At 36.6% G+C, this 21094-nt stretch overlaps 1 protein-coding gene across 14 annotated transcripts in view; it reads right to left on the reverse strand.

Annotated features, from left to right (window-relative positions):
* Positions 1–407: 407 nt before the first annotated feature.
* APOO (apolipoprotein O) overlaps positions 408–21094 on the reverse strand; it is a 30277-nt gene continuing 9590 nt past the window's right edge. For 3 of the 14 annotated variants that reach the window (XM_061999593.1, XM_061999598.1, XM_061999584.1), the window contains 5 exons: positions 20503–20598; positions 17610–17701; positions 13953–14060; positions 3567–3662; positions 408–720 (listed from right to left, as the gene is read on the reverse strand). In XM_061999593.1, coding sequence (XP_061855577.1) covers positions 3594–3662; positions 13953–14060; positions 17610–17701; positions 20503–20598 — 365 coding nt within the window. In that variant the 3' untranslated portion in view covers positions 408–720; positions 3567–3593. The other 11 variants (XR_009819044.1, XR_009819036.1, XR_009819042.1 and 8 more) reach the window with 11 other exon arrangements.

The following is a 21094-nucleotide window of genomic DNA, read 5'->3' on the forward strand; positions in this document are numbered from 1 at the left end:
ATAGCTGGTTCCCACCACTATAACATTCTGGTTCCCATTGAGCTGTGCATTCAAGCAAAAACAAGAACAAACATTAACAGCTCCATTCCCATTCCCATTCCCATCCATCTACTAGACAGGAACACACAGATGCTTCATTATATACCTCCCGCCAGCACTGATGAGGCAGAAGATTTGTATAGAAAAGAGGGGGGAGACTCAGACAAAAACACAAGAGTCATTGTAATTGTTCTCATTCGTAATTCTATTAGCTAAAGTTGGCCAACACGTCACGCTACTTTAAGTTCTCCCTCACAGTTAATAAATACAGGCATTGTCAACAGCATCTTCAGAACCTTTCACAGATTGTGCAAATGTCACATACATGAGTTTAAAGAAGATCGGAGGAGGGAAAAACGGGACCACTCTGTGTGACTGGAATTTTATTTTATATATAAATAATAACAGGAGATTGCGGAATTTTGAGATTTGCTACTTGCAATGCTGATCCTGCAATGGGATAAGCATGGGCAGACTTGAGTCTCTGCAGAGCTGAGGACAAGGTCTCAAGACTGACCCAAAATACGCAGTGTCCTTTCACAGATTCTGTACCAGCAGCCCAAGCAGTACACCGTCAGTCTTTCCTGAGGCAGAAGGCAGATTAGTCACATTCAAAATCAAAATGGGTTCTGGTGGTTTTCCTCTTTCTCGTGAAACTGCTGCTCTATTTTTTTTGTTCACCTATAGGCAAAGAAAGGGGACAGAAGATAAGTGGGTGAAGGAAGCAGGGAGAAAGCAGGATTACAATATGACGGCCTTTTTTCTCTTCATTGTCAAAGTACAATTAAAACTTTTTTTCCTTCATGTAGCAAGTTGATAAAAATCTATTTGAGGAACGTTCTCAATACTAATTTACTTCTAGTAAAGGTATTTAACTCTTCACATTACTGACATTAGCGTGCTGATGACTTGGTCTGCTCTAGGGAACTGGATTCCTATAGTTGAAATGTATGGAGACATACAAGCTAAAGAACACTTCTCTGGTGTAAAGCCAGGGTAACTTAACTCAAAGGAATGTAATTACATTAATATGGAATGTGAACAGAGTGAAAGTGAGATATGCTCTCATCATGGAGATAAAGCTGTGCCACTTCCATGCAACTCTACTCAGCACAACAGCTGGATAAAATTAAAGCTTGCTTCTCCCACGATGGGATGTGGTTTGAGCTGTAGTTTGCATATAATTTGTGATGACAAACCTACTACAATAAAGGAGGTGCAATTCTCTTTCCTTTCTTGAATGGAGAAATATGTTACTCTCTCCAACCCAAAGTGATATTGCATTTGTCTGACCATTCAGAGATCCCACACTGTGGCAAATCTTTAATGAGGAAAATGAGATTATATTTCTTTCAGTAACCAGATTCAACTAGGAATACTGCCAACAGTTGAAAATACAGTGAGACTTTCAGAACTGAATCTCATTCGGAATAAACAAATATGTCTTTTTCAAAGATCACAGCGGTGTTCCTCAACCTTTGGGATCACTTAAATCCAACAACACATCTGGACTTGTATAGGGAGTTAAGTAACTGCATTTGATTTCAAGCAGAAGAAACAAATCACCACCCCCGCAGAACAGCTGAAAATTGAAACTGAATTGAACTTCCACCATGGGGTTGCTCTAGGTCAAAAAAAAAAAAAAAAAAGAATCTAGCAGTTTCATTTATCTGTCTCCTTCAGAAACAACATGAGGTAAAGCAATTAGATCTCAAAACCAGCAACCTGAGCAGTTAGCATCCTTCGTTAAAAAGAAAGTCCGTAGAACATCTGAGACGACAGCTATTAGTGATATTTTCTTCACAACTTGCTTATGTAGCATGACTATATTTATGAGCAAAATCCTGAGGACAAAGGATCTGGGTAACAACTTTAGGATAAGCCTTCCTGACAGCTCTTGTTCCTTTCCTTCCACTCACTCTTTGTAAAAAGAAAATATGCCTTAAGCAAAAAGCACCAGCATTTCAAGAAGTGAGTACTGATGACCTACCAGAAATTATACTCACATTGTGAGAAATGCTAACAGAAAATAAAAGTTGTTTATGAGTGTCTGTAATGAACCTTGATATCTTGCTATTCTACAGTACGCCACATACATAGAAGCTACATTTTCCTCTCTTTTTGTCATTTAGTAGCTCTGTCCCAGCTCACAATAAGCACAGCATTTTACTGAATTTTAGAGAAGCTTTTCTTCCTTTTGGTTTTTTCTTCCTTTTGGTTTTCCTTGGTATCTTAACTCAAAACAAACCCATTCTTCCTTTTTTTTCCCCTCCTCCCTCTCTTTTACATGGCTATTTTATAAAATACTTAAAAGACACCTATTCTTAAAGACCTTATACTCACATGCCTGAAGGAAAAACTAATATACCACTAAATCATCCGGTCAATGTACCTTTTCCTCCTTGGAGAATTAGCTATAATGATTAAAAATGCATTAAAGGGGAACAATATTAGAAACTAGTTTTGGTTTTAAAGCTGACCATGTAACAGCAAAATGCTGTTGCTCAGCAGATGTGTGTGTTCCATCACATCTGGTAACATTTGTGACTGGTGGTGATGTACAGTGAAAAAAATTGCTGCAGTTTTCTAAATCTGGACTCTATTTACACAGTTGGCAGCTAGGAAAAAAAAAAAGTGGTTTTCTGGTAAATGGAACACTGCATCCAGAAATAATGAAGAGTCCCTAAGATCACTTCCTGAAGAAAGATCAGTCTTTAAGATAATGTAAAAATTACACAGGGCAAAGACAAATAGCCAGAAAATGTGTTCAGAAAAGACATCCTTGATCAACTGATTAACAGACCAGATGTTATCTGATATTTTACACTAATGATGTCCAATTACATTGTCATTAGAAATAAGAGGCCTCAGATATGGAGCAATTTTTATCCTATGAAATTGAAAAGGTGTGTTTTTGCCTTGCTTTCCTAAAAACTGTAACAACCTCAGGACTTGCTTCAGTTTAGAAAGCAGCGCAGTGGCCATGTGAGAAACAGAACTGGCGTCTTTACTTGAGTTTCTGGCTCAGAGAAGGGGAATTGCTGCCTCCATTTCCTCCACCATCCGCTCCCAACTGATGAAGCATCATCTCATTATAGGGAGGTGCATCAACACGAGAGGTCAGGCACACCAGGGGCTGTCACGGGCTGCACAGTGCTGCACCCTGCCTGGCACTGACAAATTTTTATAGACAAGATATCAGCAGGGAACAGGTTCATTTGCCCTCCTTCATACTTGCACAGGTGTGACAAATCAAGCAAAGATGTTTTTGGTACAGCAGTCAGAAGTGGAAAGGGAAAAGGAAAAAATCATATATTTAATTGCTATGCTCTAAAGATGAAGAATTTTCACTAGTTAAACAGTATTAAGGAACAGGCATATTCTTGACAAATGTTAAGGCAAATAAAATTATTCCCCTCTTTCTTCATTAATATGAGAAAGGTAACTACAAGCCAGCCTTGAAAATGTCCAGTTTCTACAGGTTATTTTGCTGCTGTAGTCACATGCTATCAGTCTTTACCCTTTACCTGTTTGATGCCAAGTCACCTGGTGTTCTACTTCCGGGCTCGCTCTTCATTTGAAGCAGCATGGATTTCCAGGGCCTTGCCACCATCTGCATCACCCTTGGGGAGCAAAAAAATATGCATACAATGTAAATTGAGGCAATCCACAGTTAAAGGTTTTTGCCAGATTAGAAACACTCTCCAAAAGTTGAAACAAAAACTTCCTGCAAAATCAAGTGGCTGATGAGACTAATTCAGTATAACATACTCAAATATGATCTTCTCCCAAACAGTTTCTAGATTTTTGTTTTTCTGCAGTCAGCTCAGCCATTAAAGGATTTGAAAGAACGAGTACTTCAACAGAAATGCTTTAATTGTCCCATTTTGCCTGCACTAATAACAAGAGAATGAATTTCCACATAGTAGCTGTTGTTTTGCATTCTCTGAATTCTGTATGGATTTCTACAATAGGTCTCTTTTAGCACCTGTCCTTTGAAAGAGCCTTCTCACACTCCCTGACATAAAATTACAGAAATCAAAGAACGAAGAGAGGCTTCTTCCAGGTTGACCTGCTTCTGCAGGGGGGTTTGACTAGATCATGTCTAAAGGTCCCTTCCAACCCCTACCATTCTATGATTCTATGATTCTTCAGGCATGTGGTCTACCTCCTTCCCAACTATGCCATACCAAACAGGCATTTGATTATAGTTTGAAACACATATCAGTAAGACAAAACCAAAAATACTTAAAGGGCTACGCTCAAGGCTAGAGAACTGAAGTATCTGACATACAAGGACAGACTGAGATGTGGGTCTGTTCAGCCTGAAGAAGACCAGACAAAAGGGACACTCTAATTGCCATCCACAGTTCTTTAACAGGTATTTAAGTATTTATTAGCTCTAGGCTCTTCTCAGAGGTTCACACCAAAAGCATAGGGGGCAAAGGACAGAGGAGTGTGGCACGTTTCTATCAGACCTAAAGGAGCAGGAGAGCATAATAAAAGTGAAATGTATCACCATACTGATCAAGCACTGGGGCAGGTTTTCCAGAAGAGTTTTTAAATCTACACCCTTGGAAATACTCAGCACTTGACTGCATGGATGCCTGAGCCACCAAATGTAACTTTAAAGCTGTTTCTGCTTTGAACTAGGAGTTGGATGAAATAAGGTCACCCCCAGTCTCATTTATTCTTAAATTCTACACATCAAAAAGAAAATGTCATTTAATTTTCTTCTAAAAAGATGTTTTCGCCACTTAAATGTGGTGAAAGCGTCATGAAGCCAGAACAGACTGGAAAACAAACGTTTCACAGGGTGGGTCAAATTTATGTCCCAGCACAAATGAAACACTATGAGTAAGTGTCTATGGGATGCTGCATATGCTGCGCTGGAGATATGGACTGAATACACCAAGATAATTAAATACCTTATTCAAAATATGCGTAAGACGGCTTTTAAAAAGATAATTCTTTCAAAAATACATTTTGTTTTGCTCACTGCTGTGGATATTTCATAGTATAGGAAACCCCACCCATTTCAAATGAATGATCTACTCGGTAATTTTCCTGTACAGGAACTTGTAAGTTACAACATTTTACTACAATTTATAATGAATAAATAATCTGACTCACGACGCCTCAACTCAGAGATTACTCAATCCTGAACAAATGATCTAAAAATAAGTTGTTCACAAAGAGTTCTATGTTCTTCCACTTACTTGTTTTAACTTGTAAAAAGCAAATACTATCTAGGTAAGCTTTGGTTTTTGTCCTTAAAGAAGGAAAAAACCCAAAGCAACAGACAAACACACACACAAAGGTACAGGAAAACAGGGTTCTTGCTCAGTTCCTCTCTTTCTGTGTGATCAGTAGATCTCATCACACGGTTTGTCTTCACTATATCTTAAACTAGCGTTTAAGTTACACAAGTCAAGTCAATCCACCGCTAAACTGTCATTCCTCACAAACTCATTTGGCAAATGAGCAATTAAGAAGTTTTTAACTCTACCCACTCACTGTATGTGCCCACTACGTAGTCAGCCTCAGTGAGACTGCTCAAGCAGTTATATGGGTAGCCAGAAGAGGATGTCCTTTGAGCTGGCACAGGAAATAAGCACACCTAACTTTACAGCAAAGTGTCTGCATCCTCTAGTCACACTCAATACCAGATCAGAAGCAAAAAATTTGTTTGGATCAATGACCCAGAAGACAGAGCTCTGTGCCACGATGCCCCCTCACAATTAGAAGTAGGCACACATTCAAGAAAGTCTTTCTACTACTTACTCCATAACATATCTGGGCGGCCAGAGACGTTCACACATCAGAGCTCTGTCCCACAGCAGAAGAGGAAATATTTTCCATTCTTATGCTTTTGAGGCATCCTGAGACATAAATTTTCAACAAACTTGAAAAACCTGCAATGATGACTGAAATTTTTCTTCTTATTTAGAGAAAAAATGCCCAAAAGCAACCTAGTCTAATATAAAAAATCCTAAATGTGTGGTGGCTTTCTCCTCACATGACAGCTTTGCCAGATGCAGAACTTAAGTTTCTGAAAGTCTTGCAGATGGCCAGGCCCTTTTACACTGGCATTTCAACTTAGAGATTCTAAAACAAAACATCTTTCTTACACTTATAGAAAACTCTTGAAAGGTAGAGTATGGCCACCAGAAAACAAAACAAAACAAAACAACAAAACCAACAGCTGTATAAGAAAAACAAAGGCTCATAGATTAATAATTTACCTTTTCTTCTGTCCTTTTCTGTTTGCAAGTTGTTCTACTGCTTAGAATGAACAGAATGTCACCAATTTACCTTAGTCATCCTCTCCTAGTCAATCAGTAACTTCTCCTTTTATTTGTAGCTGAGCTGGAACTTAACTCTCTCTGAAATAAGAAGCACTTTAAAAAGTGATACTCTAAATTGTCCTTAAAAACCCCACCTTTTTGCAGAGTAGATTTTGTCTTTCCCACCTCTAACACATTTAAATTTGCCACTGATCATCCTAAGGCTCCAATACAAAAGAAGCAATATTTTTTTACAAGTTTTACTCTTGTTGTTCTTACTATCATGGAATCATCTATCAAACATTAAAAGGAGAGGTGACTATTGTCAGGTCTGATGAGCAAACTTCTGCTCGTCTCTTCAAGAGCTACTGAAGACAAGTCTTAAAAACGCTGTAGAACAAAGCTCTCTCAGCTGCTTATGCTGTGTTTTAAAGAATATTTAAAACACAAATGACTGAAAAACTCCTCTTAAAACACAATTTAAGGTTTGCTACAGTAACAAGTTATGATGCTGATGGTAAAGCTTGCCAGGTAACACATTAACATCACAACTGCCACCAGAGCTTTCCGGTGAGGAAAGTCGTGGTCCACAATTTTATTGATGTGCAAGTGCAGTGAACCAGCACCCACTCTGCATTTGGAAACAGCCTTATCATTAGCTAGCACTTAATAAAATATCCAGAGATAATAATATTTTTTTAATATTTCATATATATATTTTTTTTACACACACTAAAATATACATCTATAGGATAACAAAAGTATATCTTATATATTAGTATGGGCAAATCACAGACGGTGTCTATCAGCAGACTGGTCAGGAATGAAAAAGCAAACAATAAGCCACAAGAGTTCTCTCAATCTCTTCAAGCTGTTTAAACAATCACATGACAGATTGCTAAGAAAAAAACCCCAATCCAACAAAAAACAGAAAAGAAAGAAACAAGACCTGAAAAGAAGGATGTTTTGGGAGCTCTAGTGCTGTTCTGTTTTTTCACATTCTGGCCACTTCAGTACAAACAACGGGTACTCAATTCAATGTCATGGGAAGAGAGAGAATCCAGAATTGCTGAAAATACAGCAAAAGGCTTTGAGTGGTGGAAAACAAGAAAAAGTGAGAACTAACTGAAGAAAACTTTTTTCCTATGTGTTTCAGTGCATATTAGCTCACTGGCTGGAACAAAACCTGGGTTTAAGTGAATTGGTGCCATAACACATGCCTTTGTCACTTGAAGACAAAAGCCATTACAGCAGGAGTGCAAACAACCCTACAGCAAACCAGTATGAATTATGAAAGTATTGAAACCAGAGGGCAAAAAGTCTGCACCTCTCATGAAAATAAGTATCAGATGAGCTGACTGACAAACAAGACCTGATTGTTAGAAACTTACAAGTGGTATGTATTGAAGTGTGTCTCTCAAATACTCATGTTTAAGCAGTTTTCTTCACAAAAGTTATAATGCATTGTATAGAAAACCACAGTCCTTAAGTTTATGCTGTTGCACAAAAATCCTCAAGCTGCTACAGTTCGTCCATCCCTCTGATGTAAGGACAGACATTAATGCTGGTAAACTCAGTCAGCATTAAACAGAGATGGGCTAAGAGAAAAAAAAAAGAAAGGAAAAAAAAAGTTTTAGAAAAGAAAATGCAATTCCCTAGCTTAACAGCTCAGCTACTTCTATATTTTTCTAGGTGCCTGAAGGCAAAAAATTGTACAAGAAATACAGAAAAATGACCTTGCATGAACTAGGGTATCATTGAGCAGAGCAGAGAGAACAAGTACTCTCAAAGACTGGCTGAAGGCAATGAAAGGTATTGGCCTGTGTAATCACAAAACCCTAGAGATGAAAGTTTGATGCTGCCTAAGGCTACTCAAAAGAGTTTCAAGCACGTTAAACTGAAAAACTCCATAAAGTGTAAGTTGGTATGGTTCCCTATACGTTTTGCACACCAAGTTTAAGATGAGCAAGGTTTGAGGAGCGATCTCCCATTTCACTATGACTTTCCCTGAAGATTTACAACCTGATAACATAAATATTAATTATACTGATGCTTGTGGAATTACTTATTGTGAGTAAAGGTCATTCAAGCAAGCAAAAGGCTTTCAGAAGATAAAACCCTTAAAATAAACCTGGCCCCCCAAGAAGATGGTTAAATCTCTTTCACCATCTGCACTACCTGGGGGAAAAGTAGAAGAGTTGCCCATTTCAGATTGAGATGAAGTTGTATACTGAATAACTACTCTTGCTGCCCCTGTTTTAGGAAAATTTTTCATCTTTCTGGAAATAATAATAAAAACCAAAGTGAACACTCTTACTCTCGGTGGTCCTGCTCTGGTAGAGGGGCTGGACTAGATGATCTTTCAAGGTCCCTTCCAGTCCTTGAGATTCTGTGATTCTGTGTGACTCTGTGATTTGAGGGCTTTCAACCCAACATCCTGAAGAGATGGATCCTTCAACCAGTCAGCTTCAGAACATCAGACTGCTGTACTGTAAACAGCACATTCAAAACCTGATCAGACTGACTTGCTCTATGGAGGGCCTCCAGCCACTGTGTTTTGAAATGTAGCAGCAGAGGTCCTGGAATTCATCTTTTTTGGCAGAACATAGATTTCAGTTGATGTGACCTCAACTTGACACAGTTTTTGTTTCATAAAACCTTAGGAAAATTAACATACCACATCTATTTTAATGACATATTCTTGCACAAACATGAAGCTATGTACAGCTGTGGTACCTATGACTATCAAACAAATTATGAGCAATGAAACAAATTAACAAAAGCCAAGAAGAGTCACCCATATATTCTTTGACTATTTGAAAGAATCCTTTGTGTAGCAACAGGAAAATGCTGGAGCAAATGTCACAAAACCAAAAAAATAACATCTTTTGCTCTGGCATAGTTTCACAAAATGGGTTACATCTGCTGTAACAACAACTCCAGAGTAACATTTATTATTTGCCTTCACTAGGTAAGGAATCTAGCAGCCTAGTACAACAGCAACAAATAAATATACAAAACCAACCCAACTTGTTCACAGTGACAGCAAATTAAGACAGAAGTCCCAGAATCTATCCTGGAATGCCACTTTTAGTATGTGACAGTTAGAAGCATTGATTTTCTTCTGTGACATTTCTGTATCAGTAAAAGCTGCAATAAAAATGCAACTTAACCAGGAATTGTTTTGCTGGAAAAGTTGATACAGATTTCGTGGATCTAACCATCTGTATGAGCACCAAATAGCTTTTTGCACTGGTATAACCACACAGTATCAGAGATAGACTGAAAAATATTTCAAGGTTAGACTTAGTCTCTTACATCTGGTGTTAGGGACATATCAGTGCTTATATGTATAAAAATTATACATAGTTTAATGGATAAAATTATTTTATTAAAATATTTATATATTTAATTCTATATAGAGATATATATTTATTTAATAAAAATTACATAGAAAGGTTTTAACTGTGACTGACTATGTCCTGATAGAACATCACAACACTATCTTAAAAAACATTAACCCACAACAATTAAACTAAAGCAACAACAAAAAAAACCGCAAACCCACTTCTACCAAATTCTCAATTATGTATCTTGCACTGCTTCACCAATGCAGACCAAAGGAAGTTTCAGAGAAGATTTTTTCCATTGGAAATACTTTTTTCAGCCTATATTCTAGTGACTTCAAAAGCATGTGACTTTTTACAACTGCTGTTCAGCTTCTCTAGACACCAGGGGGACAATATCCTCTCTTCAACAAGTTCAGAGGACAAAGACACAATGAGGCTGTTACGTTCCAGTGGTAAGAGGTCACTGAACATCTGAAATACAGGCAATTTCATCAAGTGCATAGTGCTTCTTCATTTGAGTCACAGGATTTTTGTCTCTTGACTAATCCATCACGTTAAATGGTGACAGTTAACACTAACAATATCTGAACAATTAGATTAACTTTAGGAGGAAACCATTCAAAGGCATTTTGCTCCTTTGTGCAAACAATATATTTTGGCAACTAAGAGGTGTGATCTAAAGATTTTGCAAGGAGGAAGAGAAAGAAGTGTGTTTACTTTGTGGTCTCTGAAATTTTGCATGTTGTTTGCTTTTCTGCTGAGGTAGCAAGTACTTGAATAAGCCTTATATTAAGATGAAAGCATCAAAAGTTTTTGTCTTCCAATAACAATCGTGTTTCCTTTTGAAAGCCCGAGACATAATAAAATAAAAAGCTCATCTGATTTTTACTGATGCTATCAGTTTGTCTTCCCAAAATATTTTAATCTTGCCTAATTTTTTGTGATACTTTCTGACAATCTAGGTATTAGGAAAGGTACAGTATGATTAACCAACATTTGTTTATTGAAAGAGCTATACCAGTGCATTTACTGAAGTGTCATGGGCCAATACAGGACAAGTAGCCACTCACTGATGAAAGTCTCCACTCTCAGAAGACTCAGCAACTGATATGACATATGAGTATTCCTCCAATGCAGCTTGTTTGGAACTAGTCCCACATCCACACCTACCTAAGGAACTGGTCTCATACACTTGTATAGACTGCAAGCAACTGCCTCTCCAAAACATCTCTCTTTCAATGGCCTCTAGGTTGAATATACTATATTCTGGTCACACAGGATTCCTGGTTTACAACAATCCAGAAGCTATACATCATTGTCAGCTCAGTATGAACTGCTACCAGTTATGAGCTATGGCTCAATCAGGAGGTCCACAGCAACAGACCAAGACTTTCTGTTGATTCACAGCTGTTTTAAAATCACCTGCTAGTTTTGCCAGGCTACATTAAACAAGTATAACAACAGACTGGAAGCAGTTTGCAGCTAGAGCAGCACTTTGGGTAAACAGAACAAACACAGTTGCTTAAACATTAGGAATTAAAGATACAGTGACTTTAAAAGTGAATTTAAAACCACTAAAGCTTTATGCTACATACTTGAACTTGTATTTTGTTCATGAGCATTCAAAAACTTCCCTAAAAACCTTACAGTCTCTCCCTGGCATGCATTATGTTAATCAACTCAAAGTTCTCCAGTTCCTCACACTACTTCACTGAGATGTTTGCTCATCTTCAACTACAAAGGTGGCATGCTCCTAAGGGGTAACAAAAATGTCTAGTAGATAAAACCTCAAAATATCATTAAAATACTTAACATCAGAAGCTTTAGGGTGTTTTCAAATTCATTTTAAAAAAGTCTCCATTTCTTCACAAGTCAGTGTTAATCTTCAACTAATGTCATTAATCAATCACTTTGTACTTATTTTGAAACTTGTTGCATTTTGTAGAATGTAAAGTGCATTTGAAGTAGCAAAACAGAATCTTATTTCTGATTTTTGTTTGGGATCTGTTTTTATGAATATTTGATCTAACATAACAATGTTACTGTCTACTGCTCTACTGGACATTACTATCTAGTCATAACATGTAGCAATTTGTGGAAGCAAACAATTACAGATATACAAAACTAAATTCTGTAATTCACTACAGTGTGCATTATGTTTGTCCAACTCTACAGACAAAGTTTAAGTATTGCGTCCAGCTCTGGATTCTGCAGTATAAGAGAGACACGGACGTACTGGATGAGTCCAGCAAAGGGCCACAAAGATGATGCAAGGGCTGAAGAACCTTTCATACGAGGAAAGGCTAAGAGAGCTTAGACTGGTCAGCCTGGAGGAGACAAGGCTCAGGAAGATCTCATCAGTTGTGTATAAATATTTGGTGAGAGGGTGAACAGAGGACAGAGTTAGTCTCTTTTCAGTGGGCCTATTGACAGGATGAGAGGCAATGGGCACAAACTGAAACATCGGAGGCTCCAGTTGAACGTCAGGAACCACTTTTTCACTGTGAATGACTGATTCCTGGCACAGGTTGCTCAGGCAGCTTGTGGAGTTTCCATCCTTTGAGATACTCAAAAGCTGCCTGGACACATTCCTGGACAACTGGCTGCAGATGGCCTTACTTGAGCAAGGGGTTGGACAAGACCACCACCAGAAGTGCCTTATGAGCTCAATCATTCCATAGTTTTATATAGAAATATAACATACATTATATATATATTTAAAAAATCTAAACTGTTTTGTGGGAATAAAGAACTGGTAATTGGCAAAAAATGTAAACAGAGTACAAGAGTACAAGACTGCTGGTGAATGAGGTAATGTTATAGAATGCCCGGCTGCAAGTGTGAGAAGAAGCAGTGTGAGAGTGGGGAAAAAAAGGCAAAGCCTGAAGGTCAGTAGGATGTAAAAGCAAAAAGTGATATTATGTAACTTGGACAATAAATTGGGAGCTTGCGTACAGCAGAGCTGCACTTGCTCATGGTAGTGCTCCCCACTCAGCAATCCTGAGTGGGTTTAGTTTCAGTACATCGCCCCGATTCCACCTGGCCTAAGACTGGCACTGTTTTAACACACACAAACGTATTAACAAATAGATTCCAATACAAACACTAATTCAAAACCAAGGACAAATGAATTCACCTAAACTGAAGAATATGACTTAAGTAATTTTGTATCACTGATTTTCTGTAGGGAAAGCTGCCCTGTAGTGCTGCTCCATTCTAAAATAAAGAATAAGCATGTACATATTCAATTGGTTGTATTAGCTATGTTAATTAAAAAGTGCTGTTTTAAAGAAACTTCAGGGCTTGCCAAACTCTGGCAAAAAAAGTCATGTTAGCATTTGCTCTGTGGCCTTGTTTAGAGATGCCTACATCAATATCAGTCTGCTTAGCATGACACAGAATAGTAATGCCAGACAAAAAAAAGAAAGTGACTTGCAGTCAAGAAAATAAAGATGAATCTTATTATAATGTACTTTAAAAAAAAAAAATCACGTATGGCAATGTTAGTTTGATCCCTTGTACGGTGTTTAATAACTGGAAATCTAGGGAGGAGAAGATTTTAGCAATGACTGAGCTTGGTACCTCATCAGGATTGCCTGGCTCAAAGCAGAGTTAAAAAGAGCTCAGTTTTCATTGGTAGCATTCTGGATGAGAATCAACTAAACCAAAGTCTCCTAAAATAGGTCTGTAAGTATTAAACTACACAGACAGTTATCTACAACTAAATCCGTAAGAACTGCCCATCTCCATAGACTGTTATATTTATGATTAGACACTAATGTTTAATAGAACAGCACACAATGACATCACACTACAGCAAATATTCATTAACAAAGAAAAAAAGAGAACAAATTGGAATCAAGAGTGTATTTTCTCTCAAAGAGGAGATTTGTAAGGAAGAAAAAGACAGTTTAATATTTTTAATATAGGCTTAAATTAAATTACTTTAAAAAAAAATCCAACAAATCAAGTTCAGTTTTTTTAAATACTCAAGACCATAACAGCCTTTTTCCCTAGCATTCAATCACAACACATCCAACTTTTCAATTAAAAACTTGTTACATAACAGTAAAGAAAACTTCCAAACAGCATTTCTGAAACTTTAACTTGAAATAAGCTTCATTTCCCCCCGCCCCCAGCTTAGCAAGATAGAATGAAATCTTTGTCTTCAGAAATAAAAGCAAAGTCAGATTTGAAAAAAACCACTATTGTTTGTATATTCTTTGTTGGAAACTGGAGTGGTAAATTCAGAAGTCAAGTTCCACAGACTTCTTACCTTATCACTTTTTTCCCCAGATTTCTTCTTCTTAGGATTCTCCTTCCAAAGAGATTCTACAGTAATATATCCTTGAAGACTCCAGTCATACAGCTGCGAACCAGCAACCTTTGAAACAAGAGATATTGGAAAGTACAAATTTAATAACATAAGAAATATTACATTGTCTCTTGTTTAAATGGAAGAGGTCTTAAAACACAAGATCTTTAACATCTTCCCATTCAGGCTCAGGGTGCGCATCATTTAATAAACATCACGAGGAATAAGAAAAGCTATTTGCTAACAAAAACCCAAAGCAACTGTTTCAAGACTACTGGAATATACATCTGAATAAAAAGAGGTGGAATGATGCTCTGGAAACAATTATAGTTTTCTTAGTATTTTACATTCATCAGATTTAACACATGCAAATTATTTCTGAATTTGACAGTACTGATTTTTAAGACAAAAAATCCAAACCCTTACTTAGTTTGACACTACTTTGCAATTTTATATTTTCACTACTTTGACAGAACAGTACAAGTACCCCTTAGACAGACCTAATTTGCTGATAGATGCCTGTAATGAATAATTAGCTGTTAACTCTCAAAACAGAAGACAGCTAGAAAAGATGATGCTTGCTATATCACACCAACAAGTAATTTTAAAACAGGAAAAATCCCTGAGTCTAATAAAAAAGTATCTCCTGCCCCTTACGTGACATGGAACTGTAATCTGAATATCATCATTTAAAACTCAAGAATGTTAGGTTTTCATAGTCCCAGATTAGTACTCACTTTCATATCACTATCAGTCTTCCTACTAATAAAGAACAGAAACAAGTTCAAAAGACAGACTGAGTCGTTCACAACGGGGATTCTGACTGAAAGTGACCTTGGGCCACAAACACTCATACTAGGCACTACTGGGATAGCATCAGCAGCCCCTAAGGCCTAACGTGCACATAAACAAGCTCTCGTATTTTAATCCCAGACAGAATCACAAGCATACAACATTGACTATACTGTATGTTTTATATCAAGATTATGAAGCAGAGTTCTGGTCAGCAATTCTCTATCTACCTTGTATGCTGAGAAACTAATCTGAGAATCTGCTGGCTTTTCTACTTTTATACTGTTACCAAAGCTCTTATAGACACAATTTTACAAGCATTTCATTCTTCAGCAAACATGGATCAAGTGAGCTCAATTCTTCCTTTTCAGTGCACAGTTCTGGGAATCATGTCATCGTCTCAGTTGTGCCAATACAACAACTTATGCCCTATGGACTAAACTGAGCAAGACACAGAGTGTAAGTACAAAAGACACAGAACTAATTTAGTTTGTTGTCAAAAGAAATAAACTTACGTATTAGGAAGCTTTTCTTTCTTTCTTTCAAGAAGGTAAGCAGAACACATATTGCTTTAGAAAATTTGAGGTGGTCTAATAACAATTCCAAAGCACTAGCTGAAGTTCCACCAGCACAAAACGAATCTTAATACTAAATTCAGTTCCCTTACCACATATACAGTCTGACCAGTTGTTCAAAGTTATACAAATCAAACACAAGCAGTGAGGAAATAAATCCCTTACAAATTTGAGATTTTTTAAGAATGATTACTCATGCACAAAAAAAAAATAATCTGTGTGTTTCTTACATCTCCAGGTAGATGAACAGTGCCTGAAAACTATCTGTTACCAACAATGAACTCTGCTGTATAGCAACTCATACATTACTTAAAGATGAAAGTTTTCTTCCAGATAGATGCACCAAGTGTTGTATCTTTACAATAAATACATTGTGGTGTGTTTATTTCCAATTGCTCAATGAAAAGTCTTTAATGAAGGTGGAAAAAAAATCCCACCGAAAATATTTTTAGTCTTTTAAAATATGGCCCAATATTAAAGTTTAACAAACGAAGGGAATTATACTACTGTAAATGAAAAAGCAGCAATGAAGAACTCAAATGTGAAAGAAAAATAGCAAAATATTTCCAATACTGTTCCATTAACTTGGCAAGTGAGCTTTGTACTGCAGGCATCCCTTTCTAGGCTAATAGAAATTTCTTGAAAGGCCTATGAAACGTTTCAAAATAATTACTGGAAAGTGCTTCCAATTTCAGATTAAAGCATAAAAATTATGGACAATAACATCCAACATGCTTAAAACTCTGCTGCTTTTTTTAAATAAAAGCACAAGAGAGGTTAAAGGAACCAAAACAGTATCTAGGACATCACTCTCTCCAGAGAAGTTTCCAAACTTGTAAATCTACTATCCTGACCAAGTCAACAGAGCTAAATCTGTTCCAGTCAAGTTTCAGGCTCATAGTCTCATTTCAAATTTTTTGTTGCAGTCAAACTAAGAACTGTGAATTGATCAAAGGACAATCGTGAACTTCAAAGTTTTCATAAAATAAACAAGGTATTGTGAAGCTGTTAATAGCAAATCCATAGTTAAGACTGAATCGAGCTTTTTTAAACACACATCCCACTTGACTGTTCAGAAGGCAACTAGAATTTTAATACTGTTTCCAACAGAAATGTCTAAGCTTCTAAAATTTAGATAGGTTTTTTTCCTGTTACTTGCGTAACTTTCACTCCCTGAGAAAATGTCAACAGAACTATCTGTATTTAGAGCATCTGAATCCTGGAAGCGTAAAAAATCCCAGATTCCATCAAAGATCAGGGCACCACCATGCTGGCAAAGTTTAGGGGGAATCAAAAATGTTGTGTCTAAGTCAATGATCTTTCAGATATCAAAAAACATTATAAGGTTTTAAAAATATCATATCCTACATCTCAGTGTTATTCTCTAGTCATCGATAACTGGATAGTCAATTTACCAAAGCCAAAAAATACAAAGAATTTTTGACACAGTACAGTATGTTCCCTGCAAGTGGTTAAAAGCTGGATTTGGAAATGAATGGGGTGGTGAACTGAGGAATCTGACCCAGGACAACTAAGTGTGGACAGCAAGGCACATGAACTGATATCAACAGGGCCTGTAAGCCATTGTCTAGGCTTTTCAGTTCTTTTTCACAGGAAATCCACTTAGAAACATGCTAACTTACAGTTACTTATGTGTCTGAAACAACAAATGCAGAAACAAGAAAGCCATTATGTGTCTGAAACAACAAATGCAGAAACAAGAAAGCCATCCAACAAGTGGCAGAATTCTTACAGAATCCAGAATGTGCGTGCTATCTTTCTTAAAAGTCTACCCAACAAAAAGTAGAAAAAGTCAATGTTTACCTCAAGATGTTGTTCTTCTGAATTCTTTATAGCATCTCACTTCTTTTTTTTATTCTTTCTTTCAAATCCTGCTTTCATTTGCCTTCAAGATATTTCAGGATGCCTTAGTATTGTAAGTAAATATGCAACTTACTAAGCATATTTACGTTTATTTATAATTACTTAAGGTTAGAGATTCATAAAGAAAATTTTGTTCCTCAAACTGAAGACACTACTGCAGATGTTAAAAAAGAAGTCACTAAAAGAAACAGAATTGACTGACCATCTTCCAGCCCCCACCGCATGTTCTTTGACAAAATAACTATTATTTTGTATAGTGTCAAGCATACTGACACGGCTTTTTAAAATGGATTACCAGCTAATTTGAAGGTAGGAGGCAATAATCAAAGCACAAGACACTTCTCCAAAGAAAGGTATCATCACTGACCTTTGCAATAGCAACCGCTTGCTGAGGGTAATACATGGAGGCACCAATACCCATGAGACCTACAGGATACACTATCTTCTTTATCTTTGATCCTGTTACATAAAAAAAACCCACAACATATTGTTGGGGTGTATGTTAACCAAGACAGCTGAATGATCTTAACCTTTTACTAATAATCAAAATAGTTTTGTTAAATATAGTTTAGCATATTTATTAAATACAGTTTAGCATATATTCTGTTCAATCCTACTGGTTTCTTAAGAAACATTATTACACTGATCAGTGAATACTCTTTCAGTACTAGATAATGAAGTAAAAGCAACAGTTAAGAGATATTTAAGAGAATTATAACAAGTGACACACTTTTCTACACTACAGGGAAAAAGTCAGGGAAGGACAAGTTTAGGACAGTATTCTTTTGATACATCAAGCAGAACAAGAGATATTTTAATACAAACTTTCTAAGTTACCTTGACTCACAAATACCGATTCTTCCACAACCACTTTTATGTATCTTTTCTCTTGATTCACTACAGCAATTTGCAAAGCATTTGAAAGCACTTATAAACTAAAGTACTTGCCATTATGTTATGTGCCTGCTGCTCTGTCCCAAACCAAATTTTGGTCAATTTCAAGTCTCTATTCAATTACACAAGTGTAAAATAATTTAACTGTCTGAAAAGTTTCTCTTCTTATCACAGGTTGGCCAGTGACAGCATGCATCACTGAATCAGTTGCTGGGCATGCTGCAGTTTATCCAGTCAGAAAGGAACATAGAGGGGAGCAGGTAAAGGAGAAAAGCAAGCAGTACAGGAGAAAAAAAGTCATAGAACAGACGTACAAGAGCCAGGACAGAGTAGTTCCGTTGCTCAGAGAACAGTCTTTTCTATATGCAAAGCCACATGTGCTTCTAATAAAGGAACAATGAATACTGAAGAGGAAATGCACACTGGAAGCACTCTGTGTTTCCATTAACATATCCCCAACAAGAGATGAGAAACTCAGTAGTAAACAAGAGACATTCATAAAGTGATGTTGCTCCTCTTGCAAAGAGGGGACTTGCTAGCAATTAGCTACAAAAAAACACAGAAAAGGCAAGCTTCATTGCATCTTTACAACCAGAAAAATTACACTTCTGTTGCAATTTCTAGAACAGGGAAATCTTCCTTAGTGATAGCTTATCAGTGTGCCTACAATATCACTTTAGGAATTAATGTAATAATTGAAGATACTCGTGCCTTCCAGCAGTCTGCTACCTGCTGGAGATACCCATTAGAGAGAAGTTTAGGAATACTCCCATATCCATTCCAATACTACCCAACAAGGAGTAGAACAAATTATCTTTAAAGGCATTTTTAAACCAAGCTGGATGACTCCATGCATTCACAACATTAAACTCTGAAAACTGCACTTTTTACTTAGTGGGCAGCTGTATCTTCAAGCATTACAGCTAGCTCTGGAAGACGTTATCTGTACTTTCCAAGTGGGTCATTTTTACAGTAAGATCAAGGTGGGAGGGGATAAAAAAAACCAAAAAACAAACCCACAACAAAAAAAGACATTTGTTTCTAACTTTCTGTAGCATTAAAATTAAGGGACGCTTCCTTCTACAGTTTAAATGCTTTCTGGAAGTCAGAGACAGTATTTGTAAACTATAACCAGACCAAAAGTTTTATAACTATGGCTCTCATCCTAAAAGATTCAGAAATCAGCCATTTGTATTATGAGGGATTTTGATTTTTTTTTAAACTTAGGACGCTCTATCTTTCAGATCCAGCTCCAAAGTTACACTTCACCAGCTCCTCCATTTTGCTACAGTTGTAAAGGCTGGAAGCTGATCTCATTCACAATCACATAACTCAACTCAAGAAGCAGGAATCTGAAGAGAAAGAATTTCAAATGGGTAAAGCTGGAGACCTTGAATTTCATTTAAAAAAAAAAAAAGCTAGATCAAAAAAAGTACTATTTTCATTGGAAAATGAAATATTCTGAGGAGTCCACATATTCACACAACGCTTCTCATTTCTACATAGCCAAGCACACCCTCCCATTTTGTTCAACACTTACAAGCCCCACAAGATGTATTGCTATTCAAAGCAAGTCTTCACTGGTATTTAAATTCTACAACTTTATAGTTGAGTTACCCACAAGTTTTCTTCTGGTGTTACTTTGTTTCATTATATTAAGAACATGTCAATACAAACACAATTAACATTCTTTAAAATAACATTTACTTCTATGAAAGAATAAACATATTAGTTTCTTCAACTAGTGTGACGAAATTCAATGTATCACTTTTCTGCAGCATAAAATGTGTGTATTTATAGTACACCCAGAGTTAGAATCATAGAATCATTTCAGCTGGAAGAGACCTTTAAGGTCATCAAGTCCAGCCTTTGTTCCAGCCCTATCAACCACTAGATGACCAATACTTTTCCTGAATATCACTATCTGCAGCAGTTCTGTGCCTGGATACACAATACTTCCAAGGAACTTGAACATATAACTAAACTGTACAAAGATCATAGTTCAGGAACCTATGTATTTTAGCATAACTTATTCCTCTGTAGTCTTCTGCAGTGACACATATGACCAGGAACTAAAAAAGATTTTTAGGTAAAAAAAGTCCTTTCTTAATTCTGCTATAATAAATTAGAACTTGAAAAGATCAGTGACTACATTTCAGTAACAAATAGTATTCCTAAACAATAATTGATGGTTATTACCCATCTTTTACATTAAACTTTTTTTATAATTGGAGTAACATTGTAGAAACATGCTTGTACAGTTAAGTCAGATCTCATGTGTCACAACTTTAAATTACTATCCAGAACCACAAATACATTATTTATCACAAACCATAACATATGCAGTTCAGAAGGTTCACACTTACCTCTAGCAAGAAACAAACCAACAATTCCAGCAAAACCTATCACACCAAGCCTTGGATAAAACCCAGCAGGGGGGTTTTGGAGAAATTCAAAGCCCTCTGAAAAGAAGTCAGAACATAGTGCTTTAATGTAATGTGAAAGTGTTTTTGCGGTAAAGAATCATCAATACATGCTGGTGATTGTTACAAAACATAAAGAGTTATCAAAACACATTTAACTATCACACACATTTTAGATTTGCTGGCATAAAATTCAAAGCCTTTGAAATCTTCTCTAGTGACACATGAATGAAACTGAATATCGTATTGTATTTACCAATTTTCATAAAAGCTTTTGCCTGGAACATCTGTTTTGTTTTGCTCTTTTGCATCTCAATTGTATCTTTTTCAAACTAGTGATAAAAACCTTTGTAAAACAGATTCTTACATGTACCTATTAACAAGACCTAGCTTCTGGAAAACACTGTACAAAAAACAAATCGCAGAACAAAGGGAAGGCACAACATAAACAAGGCACACTCCAAGATGTGAGTCTGATGAGGGAATGGAAAACTATGAAAAAAATCTTCCATGCAATGGAGTTCAAAAGACTGAG

The sequence above is a fragment of the Colius striatus genome, chromosome 1 (genome assembly GCF_028858725.1).
Source record: "Colius striatus isolate bColStr4 chromosome 1, bColStr4.1.hap1, whole genome shotgun sequence".
Taxonomy (NCBI): Eukaryota; Metazoa; Chordata; class Aves; order Coliiformes; family Coliidae; genus Colius; species Colius striatus.